The 16,595-nt window shown below is 45.4% G+C and overlaps 3 protein-coding genes across 3 annotated transcripts; 1 reads left to right on the top strand and 2 right to left on the bottom strand.

Moving 5' to 3' along the window:
- Positions 1-17: 17 nt before the first annotated feature.
- BDV37DRAFT_159020 (putative LMBR1 domain protein) lies at positions 18-2,399 on the bottom strand. The gene is made up of 4 exons (XM_032079122.1): positions 2,259-2,399; positions 1,558-2,180; positions 462-1,469; positions 18-398 (listed from the first exon to the last, which is right to left on the bottom strand). Exons 2-4 carry the CDS (start codon positions 2,105-2,107, stop codon positions 208-210), a joined length of 1,749 nt encoding a protein of 582 aa, XP_031946137.1. The 5' UTR covers positions 2,108-2,180; positions 2,259-2,399; the 3' UTR covers positions 18-207.
- On the top strand, positions 2,263-7,444 carry BDV37DRAFT_159008 (cleavage/polyadenylation factor CFT1). The gene is made up of 9 exons (XM_032079120.1): positions 2,263-4,580; positions 4,635-4,948; positions 5,037-5,204; positions 5,272-5,634; positions 5,690-5,888; positions 5,939-6,014; positions 6,079-6,532; positions 6,599-6,746; positions 6,806-7,444. The coding sequence occupies exons 1-9, from the start codon at positions 2,615-2,617 to the stop codon at positions 7,285-7,287; spliced, it is 4,170 nt and encodes a 1,389-aa protein (XP_031946136.1). The 5' UTR covers positions 2,263-2,614; the 3' UTR covers positions 7,288-7,444.
- A 624-nt stretch (positions 7,445-8,068) lies between these two features.
- Positions 8,069-10,287, bottom strand: BDV37DRAFT_159014 (PhoG like DNA-binding family protein). The gene is made up of 2 exons (XM_032079121.1): positions 9,956-10,287; positions 8,069-9,887 (listed from the first exon to the last, which is right to left on the bottom strand). Exons 1-2 carry the CDS (start codon positions 10,099-10,101, stop codon positions 8,258-8,260), a joined length of 1,776 nt encoding a protein of 591 aa, XP_031946135.1. The 5' UTR covers positions 10,102-10,287; the 3' UTR covers positions 8,069-8,257.
- Between the last annotated feature and the right edge of the window lie 6,308 nt (positions 10,288-16,595).

Genomic DNA, 16,595 nt, shown 5'->3' with positions numbered 1-16,595 from the left:
TTTTCTGTCTTGTAGGATTTTCAACAGGTGTTACCGAACTCAATTACCTAGCAGGGTGTGATCCCCCCTATTGTTACCTGAAATTATACAAATATGCCCACAATCAGCTGGCAGCCCACCCTCCTTCTGCTGCCACTGAGTGGAAAAACAAAGAAATAAGAAAGGGGGAGGAAGGATGCGAGGAAGTAAAGTATCCCTACAGTAACCCTAAGCTCCGGCTCGGCCAACGTCATTCTGCCTTAGCCTAGTAGTGATGTCCTGCCAGACAGTGTCAATCTGCCCTCCAGTGCTTGCTAATAAGCTTTCCTCTTCGGCCTCTTCAGCATCCTCATCGAGCTGCCGCTCGTCCAATTTCGGAGAGCACAAGAGAGCGGTGACCATCACAAATAGATAGATACCTTGATCGCATAACTCGTTAGAGCCTTTAGTTAAAATGATGCAAGAGAGGTAAAGAATCCTACCTAAGAAAGCGAATTGGGCCCAGAAGAACATGGCACCGAAAAAGGGAAAATTTATCGTCACACGGTTAAGAAATGTGCTGGCAACGCTTGGAGTGCAGACTTGCTTGGCGGCCAAACTATCTGCCACCTCAGAGCATGGCCTAATAAGGTGTTTAGCACCTGAACAATCTGGCTGTTTTTCAGGAAAGCCGAGTTCTCGATCACAGAAGGTTTGAGGCCCATAAGTTGCGTATTGAGGAGCAAGTATTATCGATGTTGAATAGTTCAAAGCTAGTATGATCAACATCAACATAGCCGTTGCTAACAAAAGAGCCTGGGGTGACGTGTGGCCTTTTCGGATTTGGAAGATTTTGATCCAAAGAAATCGGATGCCAATTACAGAAATGCCGACGATGGAGCTGCTGAATAGAAATAAGACAAGCATCGTGAAAATGACGTAGTCTACTGGAAATGCTTTGGCGGATTGAACAAGAACCCAGTTAATGGGGTTGAAAACATTGATATGCCCAAGAATGTATCCACATCGTTGTTTGCAGAACGAGTTCTTGGCCTTATCGATCGCCGTCAAAAGCATAGATATCCATATGATAAGCGCAACAAGTGACAGAATGACGCCGGATAAAAGTCGGAATGGACGGAATATAGCTTCAATTTTTAGCCACAATCGCATTAATCGGGTTTGGTCTTTGCCCTCGGCTTCATCCGCCAAGCGTTGTCGACGGACGAGCGTTCGTTCTTCCCTCACAAGAGTATCCAGCTCTCTACGGTCTTTTGAAGACAAAAGTCCCGGATTACCTCTGCAGCGACCTTCTAACTGGCGCTGTCGTTCCCGATTAGACCCAAGCTGAACGGCTGTAGTCGCTTGTAATGTCGGGCTTGAAACTGACGGGCCTTCTTTGATTAAGGTAATTGGGAATAGAGCTAGACCCGTGGAAGTATATAAAACATAAAAGCAGAGACCTATGGTTATCAGCAACCCAAGAGCAAATGTAAGGGCACGCTCGCCACCTGCGGTAGGAACTTATTAGCGACAGCACCCCATGGTACATGATATACCGGCTGAAGGCACAATAACTAGGAGGAGTTCCAAGCTTACGGCTTTGGGTCAGTAGGTTCTTGAAATAATCCAGACCACCACCATTCCCATCTTTCGCAGTAGGCGCGAAGAACCCAACGAGAAACAGCACAACCACTATCGCAAGGAAAGAGACTGTGTATCTAAAAGCAGCCCAAAACCGCTGCCCAAGTGACTGTTCTCCTGCTTCGGATGCCACTTCGTCGTACTCTTCGTACCAAAAATAAATGAAAGGAATCACAATGAGGCAGAGGAGGGCGTCCAAAGAGTATAGGAAGTAATACCCAACTTTCAAGTACAATATTATCCTATCTACTTCTTTTTGAGTAGCCCAGTCCTGTCGCCGACCCAGAGCCGGAGAATTCGTAGATGAGACCAGAGCAACGTCGACTGGTACCAAGAGAACAGTCGCAAGAAGCGTGGTGACAGCAAAGATACAAGTCAGTATTACCGATGGACAGCGATCCCGAGGGGTTTGGTAAGCATAAATAAATATAGAGGCCACTGCAACCAATACAGCTACCATAATTGCATATACAACCCAAATAAGGGACGTTTGCAGGAGCGCCATGTTGTTGGATCTTGGATCTCACATGGGAGAGAACTCCGTTCGAGGGTTCAAGTTAAGATGTGATTACAAGGACCTGTTGAGAATACATGAGTACCTAACAATAAATATATGCAACAATCACAAGGAATACTCAACACTTGCCATAACATACCTAAAATTGAGATGATTATATTAAGAGAATATCATTGACGGCAATCGCGAAGAAGTTCTAAACGCGTCTTACGTCATCGCACCGTGGAGCTTGGATCGATCACGTGTTACTCCCGTAGCTCCCAGGTTTTGGCGATGTCCCTGATGTACATAGCACCAAGCAGCTTCGCATGTTGTTCAAGAATCTTGGAATAAAATCATCTACAGTGGATAAATTAGTTACTCCCAGCTCTGTTGATCTGCTTTTACATTATTTAAGAAATGGTTCTTGCATAAAGTCAGTTGAAGAGAAAGAAACATAAGCAGGGAGGAACAAGAGGGAGGTTCGAACATCTCTCATTTGATTTTGATTACCAAATGCAGTGCTATACTGAGCTCTTGCCTCCCACTGGGGTCACTCATTCGTTGGCACTTCCTTTTACCTCTGAATCAGCGAACAACTTGGTGGTTGCTAGAACTTCTCGTCTCCAGATATTTTCTTTGCTTAATGTTGACCCTCAACCTGGAGGCGCCGAAGAACAGGGTGTCTCAAAGCTGATCTTAGAGAGGGAATATGCTCTTCCAGGAACAGTAGCAGATCTATGCCGGGTTAAACTCTTGAATACCAAGAGTGGCGGCGAAGCTATTTTGCTTGCCTTCCGAAGCGCCAAACTTGCTTTGATCGAATGGGACCCGGGACGGTATGGCATCTGCACAATCTCTATCCATTACTATGAGCGGGATGATTCGACTAGTAGTCCATGGGTACCTGATTTGAGCAGTTGCGGCAGCATCCTTAGTGTGGACCCAAGCAGTAGATGTGCGGTTTTCAACTTCGGGATCCGGAATCTCGCTATCCTTCCTTTCCACCAGCCTGGGGATGACCTGGTGATGGATGATTATGGCGAACTTGACGAGCAGAGACTTGGCAGCCATGGGCCAGGAAGTGGCACTGATTGTGATTTGACCAAAGAAAGCACCATGCATGGGACGCCGTACACGTCTTCTTTTGTGCTCCCTTTGGCGACGTTGGATCCATCAATACTACACCCCATAAGTCTCGCATTCCTATATGAATATAGGGAGCCGACATTTGGTATTTTGTACTCGCAGGTTGCTACGTCTAATGCGCTTCTTCATGAAAGGAAAGATGTTGTTTTCTATACAGTTTTCACACTGGACCTAGAGCAGCGAGCATCAACGACCCTACTTTCCGTGTCTAGATTGCCTAGTGACTTGTTTAAAGTGGTAGCCCTTCCTCCTCCTGTTGGAGGTGCCCTGCTCATTGGGTCTAACGAGCTTGTTCACGTTGACCAGGCGGGGAAAACCAATGCAGTGGGGGTTAATGAGTTCTCTAGGCAGGTTTCGTCTTTTTCAATGACGGATCAATCAGACCTAGCACTTCGCCTTGAAGGCTGCATTGTTGAGCGCCTTTCTGAGACCAATGGAGACTTACTTTTGGTACCAAACACCGGAGACTTAGTCCTTGTCAAATTTAGGCTAGACGGCAGGTCGGTATCGGGCATCTCAGTTCATCCAGTTCCTCCCCATGCCGGCGGAGACATTGTGAAATCCGCTGCTTCGTCATCGGCTTTCCTTGGCGATAAGAGAGTTTTTTTGGGAAGTGAAGATGCCGATTCACTACTTCTGGGCTGGTCAGTTCCATCCTCAGGCACTAAGAAGCCCCGACCTCAGGCAAGGCATACGGAAGAGGATTCTGGGGGATTTTCTGACGAAGACCAGAGTGAAGATGATGTTTATGAAGATGATCTTTATGCTACGGTGCCAGAGGTCGTGGTAGACGGTCGCCGTCCCTCTGCAGAGTCATCCGGCTCTAACCTGTACAACTTTCGGGAATACGACAGACTTTTGAATATTGGTCCTTTGAAAGATGTTGCTTTCGGAAGGTCTTTCACAAACCTTGGCGCGGAAAAAAATGCCAGCAATGGTTCGGGCCTGGAATTGGTAGCTTCCCAAGGGTGGGATAGAAGCGGTGGGCTGGCTGTTATGAAGCGCGGGCTCGAGCTCCAAGTGCTCAATTCCATGAGAACAGACTCGGCCCGTTGTGTCTGGACAGCCTCTGTAGCTCATAGGGAAGAAGCCGTATCTAAGAACACCACGCAAGGTGAAGAACGAGAATTGCATCATTATGTTGTTGTCTCAAAAGCAACGAGTGTCGACAGGGAACAGTCTGAAGTTTTCCGGGTGGAGGGACAGGAACTGAGGCCGTTCCGAGCCCCGGAATTCAACCCAAACGAGGATGTAACCATTGATATTGCAACGTTAACAAGCAAAAACAGAGTGGTTCAGATCTTGAGAAATGAAGTTCGAAGCTATGATGGCGGTGAGTTTACCCTCCTGATAGCGCCTATACGACGAAAGTAATTTAATGAAATAGACTTGGGCTTGGCTCAGATCTATCCTGTATGGGATGAAGATACTAGTGAAGAACGGATGGCCATTACCACTAGCCTTGTGGATCCATACGTCGCGATACTCCGCGATGATTCAACGTTATTACTTCTCCAAGCAGACGATAGCGGAGATCTCGATGAAGTCGAGTTGAATGAACAGATGGCGAATTCAAAGTGGACCTCGTGCTGCTTGTACTTCGACAAAACTGGGATCTTCTCCTCTATGAGGGCAACCTCGAACGAGTCGACTCAAAGAAACATGACTCTTTTCCTAATGACCCAGGATTGTCGTTTATTTGTGAGTTACGCAGTACCTTCGCACAAATGAAGTTGTACCATTTTTCTTCTAGTGTGGAACCTGGACACATCTAATACAACATCTTTAGATATATCGGCTTCCTGATCAGAAACTATTAGCGATAATCGAAGGTGTCGATTGTCTGCCGCCCATTTTGTCAAGTGAACCTCCGAAGCGGTCAACTACACGCGAAGCCTTGACCGAAGTTGTTGTTGCTGACCTTGGAGACCCCTGGAGCAGCTTTCCTTACCTAATTGTATGAACTTGACGAATCCCTTGTTGAAGCCTTTTTCTGGGTTTCTTGGTTGACGGAATCGATGCAGATACGCAGCAGAAATGATGACCTTGCCGTATACAGACCGTTTATATCCACTACAAAGTCTGCAAGGGAATCACACGCTGACCTAAAGTTCCTAAAAGAGACAAATTCGGGTTTGCCAAGAATAGCCCCTGGCGTGGAAGATCATTTGTCAAATGAGGAAGCAATGAAAAGCACACCATTGCGCATTATATCCAATGTTTCAGGACTCAGCGCAGTATTCAGGCCAGGTGTTTCACCGGGATTTATAGTCAAAACTTCGCCAAGTTCTCCACATTTTCTGTGCCTTAGAGGAGGATATGCACAGTGTCTTAGCAAGTTTGAAATTTCCGAATGTGGAGAAGGCTTTATCCTCCTGGATTCTAAGGTGCTTCGCTTCATACTTCTCTCCCTAACATACTGCATACTGAATTTTCATACAGGGTGTTGTTCATGTGTGTCGAGTGCCTCTTGGTGTTCAGCTTGACTATTCGTGGGCAATACAACAGATACCCATTGGAGAGCAAGTTGATCACCTAGCCTACTCTTCGTCATCTGGCATGTATGTCCTAGGAACTTCTCATAGGACAGAATTCAAGTTACCTGACGATGATGAGTTACATCCCGAGTGGCGTAATGAAAGTGTGTCTAGCACCTGTTGACGTCTGTACAGTGTGCTGATAATATCACAGTGACCTCGTTCTTTCCTGAAGTGCAGCGAAGCTCTCTAAAAGTCGTGAGTCCGAAAACGTGGACCGTCGTTGATAGGTATGAAGCTATTACGAAAAGTCCAATAAGATTTACTAACATTCTACTTTCTTTCACCTGAAAGTTATCTATTGGGCCCTGCCGAGCATGTGATGGCGGTAAAAAACATGAGCCTTGAGATCTCTGAGAACACACATGAGCGTAAGGATATGATCGTTGTGGGAACAGCATTTGCAAGAGGCGAAGACATTGCATCGCGTGGTTGCGTGTACGTCTTTGAAGTCATCAAGGTCGTCCCTGATCCTGAGAGGCCGGAGACAGACCGTAAATTGAGACTCGTAGGCAAAGAGCCGGTAAAAGGAGCAGTAACCGCCTTGTCCGAAATCGGTGGCCAGGGCTTTCTGATAGTCGCACAGGGACAGAAATGCATTGTCAGAGGCCTCAAAGAAGATGGTAGCCTTCTTCCTGTTGCTTTCATGGACGTGCAGTGCCATGTTAGCGTGGTAAAAGAGCTTAAGGGCACAGGAATGTGCATCATCGCTGATGCTGTGAAAGGGCTTTGGTTTGCGGGCTACTCAGTAAGTTCTTAGTTCTCAAAAAGAGCGGCCCAAGGGACAATAGATCTGACAACATTGTGTATCCAGGAAGAGCCTTATAAAATGAGCCTCTTCGCAAAGGATCTGGATTATCTCGAGGTCCTGGCAGCAGATTTCCTTCCTGATGACAACAAGCTGTTCATTCTCATCGCTGACAGTGACTGCAACCTTCATGTGCTCCAATATGACCCTGAAGGTGTGTCACATTGCCTTTTGTCAAGATAGTTCCGCAAGCAGTCCACTGATAAGGAATAGATCCAAAATCGTCCAATGGCGATAGACTACTGAGTCGCAGCAAATTCCATACAGGTAACTTCATCTCGACGTTGACGCTCTTGCCGCGGACTTCAGTCTCCTCCGAGCAAATGATCTCCGATGTTGAAGCGATGGAGATTGACGTCAAAATTCCTCGCCACCAAATGCTCATTACCTCCCAAAACGGATCCGTTGGCCTCGTCACATGTGTCTCCGAAGAGTCCTACCGTCGATTGTCCGCTTTACAATCTCAACTGACAAACACTATTGAGCATCCATGCGGTCTCAATCCTCGGGCTTTTCGGGCAGTGGAAAGCGACGGCACTGCAGGCAGGGGAATGCTCGATGGAAAGCTTCTCTTCCAATGGCTAGACATGAGCAAGCAACGCAAGGTGGAAATAGCGAGTCGTGTTGGAGCAAATGAGTGGGAGATCAAAGCAGATTTTGAAGCTATTAGTGGCGAAGGGCTTGGATACCTGTAATGGTAAGCAGCCTGAGTCAATAACAGCTTCGGAATACCTACCATAGGATGAATATTGATATGGAGGACAGCAAATTTTGGATAAGAACTATGCTTATATCTTTTCGACATGTTCGAGAGTTAGCTAGTCGCAAGATAAGACTTAATGCGATGCTATGGCGTTCTTTTCTTCCTAGTTATATGTTGAGTTATGGGCTGAAAGATTAAATACGCGACTTCAAGATCGAGTAGTATCCTGTTGTCTTCTTCACGTTTTCAATGCTGTGTAAAACTTGATGTCGCTCCACAACTATTATTGACCAGAGAGATACCTATCAACCAGCAGACAGGATAGCGAAAGGCATACGTTTGAACGGCGAAAATTGAACCCCCCTGGCTGAGCCAATGGTAACGGAATCTTTTGGTATACAACAAGCGCACCAAAAAAAAATATAAAATATAAAAATAAATAAAAGTAAAGGAAAATGAAAGGAAAATGAAAGGTAAGAGCATAAAGGAAAGAAAGAAAGAGAGCTCAAGACGGCCAGCCGATTGTCACCTTTCCTCTGTGGTTCCTTGGCCCAAGGTGCCCTAATCCTTCCACATAACATCATGACGCAGGTATATATGTATTACACCAAGAAGGACAAAGACAAAGAACAAAGAATAAAAGAAAGAGTTATTGGGAGCCAGACATCAATAGAGGCCCGGATATCAAGTTTAGACTCCGTCACGCCACAACAAACCCCGCAACTCGTGGTCATTCCATATCTGTACATCTCGAAGAAGGGAAATAAAAACAAAAAAAAAGGGGTGGGAGAGGTTGGTTTTAGCATTTTCTCTAATAAAGATTCCATCCAAATGGACAGATATTGAACCTGGCTCAGGTCGAACGAATCCAAAACTGGCACGTTTCCAGTATTCGGCAGCTCTTAGAAGCGGTTGGACTCTCACCCAGCTACAAGATCATGCACATCCAAACCATCTCTATGCTAGAAAACATCTTCTGCAGCGAAGTATCGCTTACTTCTACCTCGTGTAGCAACAAACTTCATCTCAGGCATATTAGTATGGTGTACCACATGTGGTCGATATACTGCATCCACGGGTGCTTGCCAGTCATCCAAGCCCAGTGGAAAATATTCATATAATAAATCAGCACTCTCGTTGGGAAAAGGAAGAGTTGACGCAAAAGGTTGCTGCATATTTGTAGTGTTCAGCAAGGGCAACGATGATGACGTGCTCCTGGTCGGTGGTTGTGGGATCCCATGTGAAAGCTTTCGTATTTTCGCCGGCGGTGCCGAGCCCTCCGTATTGATAATTCTTTGCGGAATCTCACTAGCGTACGAGGAAGTCGGTCGGGCAGAGTCATTCAAACGGGAAGAATCGCCACCACCGTCATCATCAAGAAGTGACAAGTTTATCGGAGCTGCGATAGCACTAGCACGTCGTTGCTGAGTTTCTGCTGTCCGCGAATATTCTGGACTGGACTGTGAATAAATAGATGAGCGAGGCAGGGCTGTAGATGGAAGTGCTCCTCCTGTAGACTGGGGGATCTGTGTCCAGTCAGGGGAATCCCGTTGAGCAGTAGTAACGCCGGCCTGGGAAGCCGAGGTCTCCGGTGAGCTGCTCTTCCCTGTAGTCTTAACCTTGGGTGGGGGTTGACCAGAGCGTGGAGCAGTTTCACTAGTGGGCGTACGGTTGATACTGGCCGAGTGGGAAGCTTGCGCATTCTTTCTCGACGCCGCAGCACTACCGCTCAAGGGCAAGTCCTTGCGGGATTGAAAGTTGCGTGGACTGCGGCCCCGAACAATTACGGGTCCCGAGTGCACCTCGCAGATAGGGATTTTGGTGCCCGTAGACAAAGTTGCGACGACCTTTAGCCGAACAACAAAGTGTTGTTGGAGCTCCTTTCTGCGCCCATTGTTGGCAGTTGCCACACGAAACTGGAGCCGCTTCCATGCTATCGGAAAGGTGGCATAGTCTGTATCAAGATCCTGACCGGCCATGATGTCTAAAGGGATCGCGGGAGGTTCTTTTTCAACCTTGAGGTTATTTGGGTTGTTCGTCGTGGTAGGGTGGTTACTGTCTTCGGCAGAAGGATTCGCACTCGCCGCGGGGGTTTTCCAGGGCACAGAGATGATTTTGACAGAATTACCTTCCACAGACTCAGTCGCTGAAACAGTGAGCTCCTGCGCAAGAATCGGTATACGGTCGCCTTGTTCTGTCATAATATAGCGTAAGCTCCGCGGGAGGGTAACCGAGCCCGTGATCTGAAACAAGTTACGACGGTAACACGTTAGCTCCGCACCTTGCTGGGGCGGAACATTCTCTGCGGGGGATGTGGTCCAAGGCGACTCCGCAAGGAAAAACATGCCATGTAGCTGGGCCGAGAGTGACAGTGAAGTCCTCCGTAACGAGTAATCAAGCAAGGTAAAATTATATACCGGTATCGAAAAGCTCAGTAGTTTGTTGTTATGGTCGATGGACGAATCAGACGGTTGTTCTGCAGGTGCGGGATCAAAAGGCGTCACCATGTCAGAGAAAGGGTCATCATATCCCGAAGGGAATCGTTTTAGCGGTGCGGATAGACCGGTCTGGGGGAAGGTTATATCATCTCCGCTGATTCAAAAGTAATGTTAGGGTTCTGCCCACAGCAGTAATCATCTGTAGGACGACGAGCGACTCACCTAACAAATGTCTCCGAGTCAAAGTTGGAGCGCTGATCAGGAAGATCCATGCCAGGCATAGAATTGAGATAGTCGGCGCCCTGAATATTGCTGAGCGATAGCGGGCTGGCCAAGTAGGGCATGGCCATGGTGTCGAAGCCCTCCATGGCAAGGGTTAAACTCAATTAAGACTTGCAAAATCAGCAAGACAAGAGAAACGATCGCCTGTCTCCTCAAGAAATAACAGGGAAGCGAATTAAACCAGGAAAGGGGACGTAGAGGGAGATAGGTAGTACAATCAACTCCGGGGTGGAAGAGCAATGACTGTAGAGAACGCGCTAGGAGCTAAGGAGATCTCATAAAAGGTTCGTAGTCCATGGGATGAAACACACGACAGTAATAAGCAAAATAAGTAGTACCGATAGTAATAGTAGTAAGTGACAAAGAATGAGAAGAAACGAAAGGTGATTGAGAGGAGGGGTAGAAGGTAGAGTGAGGGAAAGCAATCACTTGTACTCCGTAGTTAGTCGTGATAGGTGCTATGAAGGAGTCGTGAGTGGATCAGATTGCCCCGAGGTCAGTACGGAGTAGTCGGTGGAGCTCGCTGTGATGTCTCTTTCACAGATAGAAAAAGGAAAAAAAAAAAGAAAAAAGGAAAAAAGGAAAAAAACAGAGAGAGAAAAGTTCATCCGGAGTCAGTCAATCTAAGTCAATAAAGATAGATAACAAGAGACTAAAGACGGACCCGGCGACGGGGCGGCAGCAGTAGCCGGTGAAGAGGGGCGGAATAGGGAAGATTTCAAGATGTTCAAGGGCTTTGGTTCACTAACGCCCACCTTCTCCTTGGTTCAAGGCTGGTGACTTAGTTTAAACCTGGACAAGTCAAACTAAGGTACCAACGAATGAAGGATGAACTGATGGGTTCAGCAGTGTGGATCACGAAAGCAGACTAGCAGACCACTAGGAAGGTGGAGGAGGAGAAGAGACGAGGTGGAGGGGAGATGATATCCCGAGCAGATTCTTGAATATCACTTGTGGAGAGTGGCCAACGGATGTGTGAAAAAAAAATAAAATAAAATAAAATAAAATAAAATAAAATAAAATAAAATAAAATAAAAATTGAAAAAAAGGGAAAAATAAAAAAAGAGCAGGAAGGCCGACCGGGGACGTACTCAGACTTGAAGGTGGAAAAGAAAAGCGAGTAGAAAAACTGTTTTCCCTTCATGCTCTAAGCTCTCAGTTCAAGCAAGAATGGGTGAGATCTCCATGACTCAATTCGACTTATTCTCTCTGCCTTTACCTATCTCATAAAAGAACTGAAATTTTCTAGAACAGGGGAATCCACCAACGACTTGTAGCGTCCACAAGGAAGAAATATGCTTTAGTCTCTGCGGCTTATCCGTTGTGCTCCAACTTGGTGGTGGTTTGGTCATCTGAGATTGGTCTGTATTGTACATACATACATTACCTACCGTACATTTCCCGACCCATACATATGCCTGAGCCTTGGACTCTCGCCTTATCCTTTCTGAATTCATGTTTCTTTTCTATTTTAATAGATTGACGTTTGCAGCTATTATTGTCCTATGGATCATGAGCCGCAAAAATTGAATGTCTTGGTTGTTATGGCACTAGGGTCGATATAGGCTTACCCATGGAAGGCGGAAGGACAGGAACTTAGCATAGGTAGACGAAAGATTACCCCAGTTTGGCAGTTAAGGACCTGCCGGATTAGGAGACGCTGCTTTGGGAATCACAAGTACTAGTCATTTTTAGGAATGACTCCACCGAAACCCGGGGAATATCTTCCTTTCCTTTTTCCTTTCTGTTATTTTCTTTTTTCTTGTTCTTCTTTCTCTTCTTTTAATTTTATTTTATTTTATTTATTTATTTTTTTAAATTTATTATTATTATTTCTCTCTAAAATCTCTCATGTAGATTAATAGTTTTGAGTTGCCTAGGCTAGACTAGGGACGAACTCATATATCTAATTTCTCATTAGACTGAAAGTCTCACGGTTAACCTCGGTTTTATTTTCAATTAGGTTGTTCAGGGGGGTAAATATAAGGAGGCATTGTACGCAGCATTTAATTCTTACTGATAGACGGCCTTCAGCCAGAGGATATGAACAGAAACAGGGTACTTTAATTAGTTCGTTGGACAATAAAACCCTAATTTAATACAAGGATAAGTCCTGTCAGCCTGTCTCTCTGTTCTGATCACCCTTTGAGTGCTCCATAACACGAGCCAAACTAAGGTAGGGTCGCTCACCTGCAAGTTAAACCAGAGGATCTCAAGGATGACAGTGGAGGCCCAGGCGATATCGATGAATGCAGATGTTGCGAGTTGACAGAAGAGGTAAAGTGTAGTGGATACCAACAGTCCATAGGTAACCGTGGGCGGTACACTAGTATAGCATGATACTATGATGCAACTCAAGTACCCATCAGTCTATAATTATGAGACCAATAGAAATGATAATAGTAATAGCAATTTGCAACATTTTAGTAAATTTGTGATGACCATGGCCTCATTACACTCCTTGGGCTGCTTTGGTGACTGACGATCTGCATGTGGGCAAGAGACTCTCTCTCTCTCTCTCTCACTCACACACACAAAAAAAAAAAAAAAACAAAAAAAACAAAAGAGGGGGTGGGTGGGAGGGGACATCCACCCAAAAAAGGGAATCAGTATAATAATAAACCAGAGCTTGGTCTCCGCCTGATCACCGGCTGTTTCCATGTTGTATTCCACACTTTAGAAGAGATCGATCAACGTTGGTCTGTCTTACATGCAGCTGAGACCCTTTTCTTCCTTTTTTTTTTAACTTCCCACTTCTTCCATTCAAGTTCTCGTCTCAGCCTTTTCTGAATATTTAGTGGGGAAGCGTTAGAGACCCCAGCATGATCGACTATCAACTAGTACTCTTACTGCCCCTTGTTACCTATTCAGTGAATGGTATCTTATCATAGAAGCAATACCGGAATGGTATCCATTTGCAAAACGACCACATTTGGGCGAGGTGGTACGGCATAAGAATTGCGGTTGGCCCATGGCCAAAGCTTACCTTGAACGGTGTTTCAAATTCCGCTCCATACTTGGTAATTACTCAACTTGGTGGCTCTCATCTATTGGATGCGGGAATAGTAGGTGCAGAGTTTTGACTTGGGGGAACCTGAAAGCTTCTTAGCTTCACACAGAGCAACAAGGAATGCCAGCCTGTTAACAGATTTAGTCATCCGAGAACTCCGTGGTTATACCCACATGTTAAGATCTCCCCGTCAGTGGAATGGCTGGGGAGCGCAGGGCCGCAGGCTCTGGTCTTACCACACTACTGTAGCTTAGACATTAGCTCCAACCCTAGTTAATTGGTATCTATCGACGAACTGTATGTTTGGAGCTGGCCATGAGATCTTAAGACCGGGTACTAAGAGAAGAAGCCACTGCATTAATGATATTCTATTGCACGCACATGTTAGGCTCCATCCATGTTCACTCTAACTACCCTATCAGACTGTTGAACATCAGGGTCGCTTCCAGGGTTTAACACACGAGACCAAAAACAGTTAGCACCCTCATTTTTAGTATTCCCTTTCCCAAGTCTTTCTGACCTACAGCCGTCCACGATGGGGGCCAAATCGGTAGGCTGACGCTGTGATTGGGCGAGACTAAAGATGTATGTCTCAGACCAAGCCGACGAGGCCGGATCAGCCGCGCCCTTAGTTCGGCCATGGCCGCGTTCGTGAACCAGGGACCACTTATGGCCGAAGCTGATTTGCGAGTGAGCGCAGTACTAGTAGCAGGTTGTGCTAGTAGAAGCAAGTAGTAGAGGTTTAGAGGATATCCATCGGCGTCGTCCATACTATTAGTAGTTACCACCTTTGCCCCGTTCTCATTCTTGCTTTTCTTACGGCTTTTATATCGACTCGGAAGTACGTACAGTTAGGGGAATAACGCTATCTGAGCCCTGTCTTTTCTTGGCAATAAACCTCGTGTGTGGGCTCTAGTGGTCTGAAAACGGCAGGGCTTTGTACATGATTAATTCCCTCCTACATTACCATCATATGTTCAGGATCACCAGAAAGTTTACCCATTCTAGCATTTTTCTAGAACCCCTCCTGTCCTACTGAAAGTTCACTATAACTATAGCCATGTGACCTCCCCTTCTTGCCACAGAATTTCTTGGTAAAACCAACGAGCTGCATGGGTTTATCAAGCATCTCAGAGTGGAGATTGACGATGAATTCGTGGCACAAAGTGGCGACCTATTGGAGTTTCCTTTCGCTTCAAGTTTTCTAGAATATATAAAGACTATTCACCTGGGCTACTAAATAGTATGACGTTTATACATGTGCAGACGTGCCCGACTAGGATGGGTGATAAGGATTGACCAAGATACTCTAGTGGAGGTCCAAAGGTACTATATGATCTCTTGCACTTAAGGTACCTACCAGCTCACACCAGGCAGATAGGGCAACCTTTAAGCATAGGTGGTCACATACTTTTGGACCCCTGTATCGAAAGAGCTGGCTTTCTAGTGGAGTCTGAGGCAAGCGAAACACTCGGCCTCAAACCACATCCTGTATCCCACGCCAAGTCCGGATTTCAGTGGCAAATTGGTATGAACGTTGGAGAGTGGCGCACCTCAACGAGGAATCATTTCCTAAGGACTGTACGGTAAATCAAGGCTCTGGATCGACTACGTCCTCGTTTGAGATCCTTGACGACCGGTAAATAACGCACCGTTGGGATGATGGATTCCTAGGTCCTTAGCGTACTATGAAGTACCCTGAATGGATACAGGCAGCACCACTGATGTGGGAAAGGAGGGGTCATACTTTTTGATAACTGCCAATGATACGTAGTATGGGCTTGCATACCCAGCAACTCTGTATTATACTGAAAACTGTATTGCACGGTTTCTATCTATCCTCATCTATTACTAGTAGGAACTCAGGGCACTGGAAGTGAGTCCTTTGATAATATTAGTTTTATGCAAGAGGATCCATCCTTGCTGACAAGATTACAAGAAATTGGGTATAACGTGCCGTGTCGTCATCTCGGTCGCTCTTTCAGCACAGAAATCTGGTTCCTGAATATCCTGTATTGATTCAACTGCTGTATTGGGCCATTGACGAAGTCCGAGGTAGGACCCTCTTTATGATAGCATTGGAATGAAAGAAAATAATAATTCATGAAATAAACAAAATAATGTTCAGGACCCCCTACTTTCTTCGCCATTTTTCTGCATTCGTTTCTTAATTTCTTCGTCTCAAAGAGATAAAAGAAAGAAAAAACGAAAAAGTGTAGAATAAAAATTACCATCATTAGATATTCTTCTCTACTTTTGATTTCTAAAAGAACCAAAGAAGAGGAAAAAGAAAATAACACTACGTACTAGTGAGTAGTGTGGCCCACTTGTCCCGTACTGTCGCAAATCCGCAAACGGTCCATGCCTACGGCTTGCCTTGACCACCGGACACTGGACAGTGACCTGACTCCGCATCACCTAAATTAAACTAACCCACTGTAGAATTTAGTGGCTCGGTAGAAAGTATGTCCATGGGCTAGACTCGCACCAGTCGGCTTGAACGGACTCAAATTAGGCTCCGAGACCTGAAAACAATGACAGAAGCTCTCGCATCGTTTTAGGACAAAACGACCTCGTCAATGGAAGTAGTAAAAACGATTGTCGTAAATCGTACTCTGAACGGCGGTGAAACTTCATCTGCTTCATCTGTGGAGTTTCCATGAAACATGGCCGTTACTCATCATGCCTGATGCCATATCTACATGTACTACTCCGTACATTTCATCAGTTGATAACGTCCACAGTACGGAGTAGCCCGGTGAAAATTAGGTAAAGAGGTTTCCAGTATCTGTCGCTATCAGCTGGAGGATCATCGCACAAGGAACAGCTGTCAATCGGTCAACTCGGCTCCAGACATTCAGCAATTGGTGCATCTTGCAAGGTCGGATCTTAGTGGCTTTTACTTCCGAGGTTAAATTCTGAGTTATCAGGAATAATTTTGCTAAGAGAAACTTTTCCCTGTTCCTTCTCCTTTTTCTTATTTTTTTTATTAATAAAAATAGGGAGAAAAAAAAAAAAAAAAAAAAAAAAAAAAAAAAAAAAAAAAAAAAAAAAAAAAAAAAAAAAAAAAAAAAAAAAAGAATGAATGAAAGTTAGGAGAAAAGGGCCTTCTACCAAACTCGCTCTCCATCTGCTAATCAAGGCCCGCATTCGTGTTCCTGCGCCAATACCAGACAGCGCGTGGATCATCCGAAATCCGATCTGCTTCGCTCCCTAGGCACCCACCTAACTTATCATCCGCGAAATTCCCTTGTATCCCTTGAACTGTCTAAATCTCAAAGACGGAGCTTGAAACATTCATTGGATATGTGCTCGTATATGAGGGTCCATCGTACCATCCTTCAAGCACTGAAACAAATTTCCGGAGAGCAGGGGATCTTCAAAAATATATAGGGTTAATTAGATAAACATATACTAAAAAGAAATGGGTTCCAAAATCTACAGAATGGTGGAAACCTAGGAAAGCTTCTAGTAACAGAAACCAGTACATAGTGGATATCATGTGGCCTCGAACTGCCCAAACTGCCCAAACTGCCCAGATAAGAAGTGGAAGTTTAAGGGAGAAAAAAA

Source organism: Aspergillus pseudonomiae (genome assembly GCF_009193645.1).
Source record: "Aspergillus pseudonomiae strain CBS 119388 unplaced genomic scaffold BDV37scaffold_5, whole genome shotgun sequence".
Taxonomy (NCBI): Eukaryota; Fungi; Ascomycota; class Eurotiomycetes; order Eurotiales; family Aspergillaceae; genus Aspergillus; species Aspergillus pseudonomiae.
This window is presented reverse-complemented; position numbering and strand designations above follow the sequence as displayed.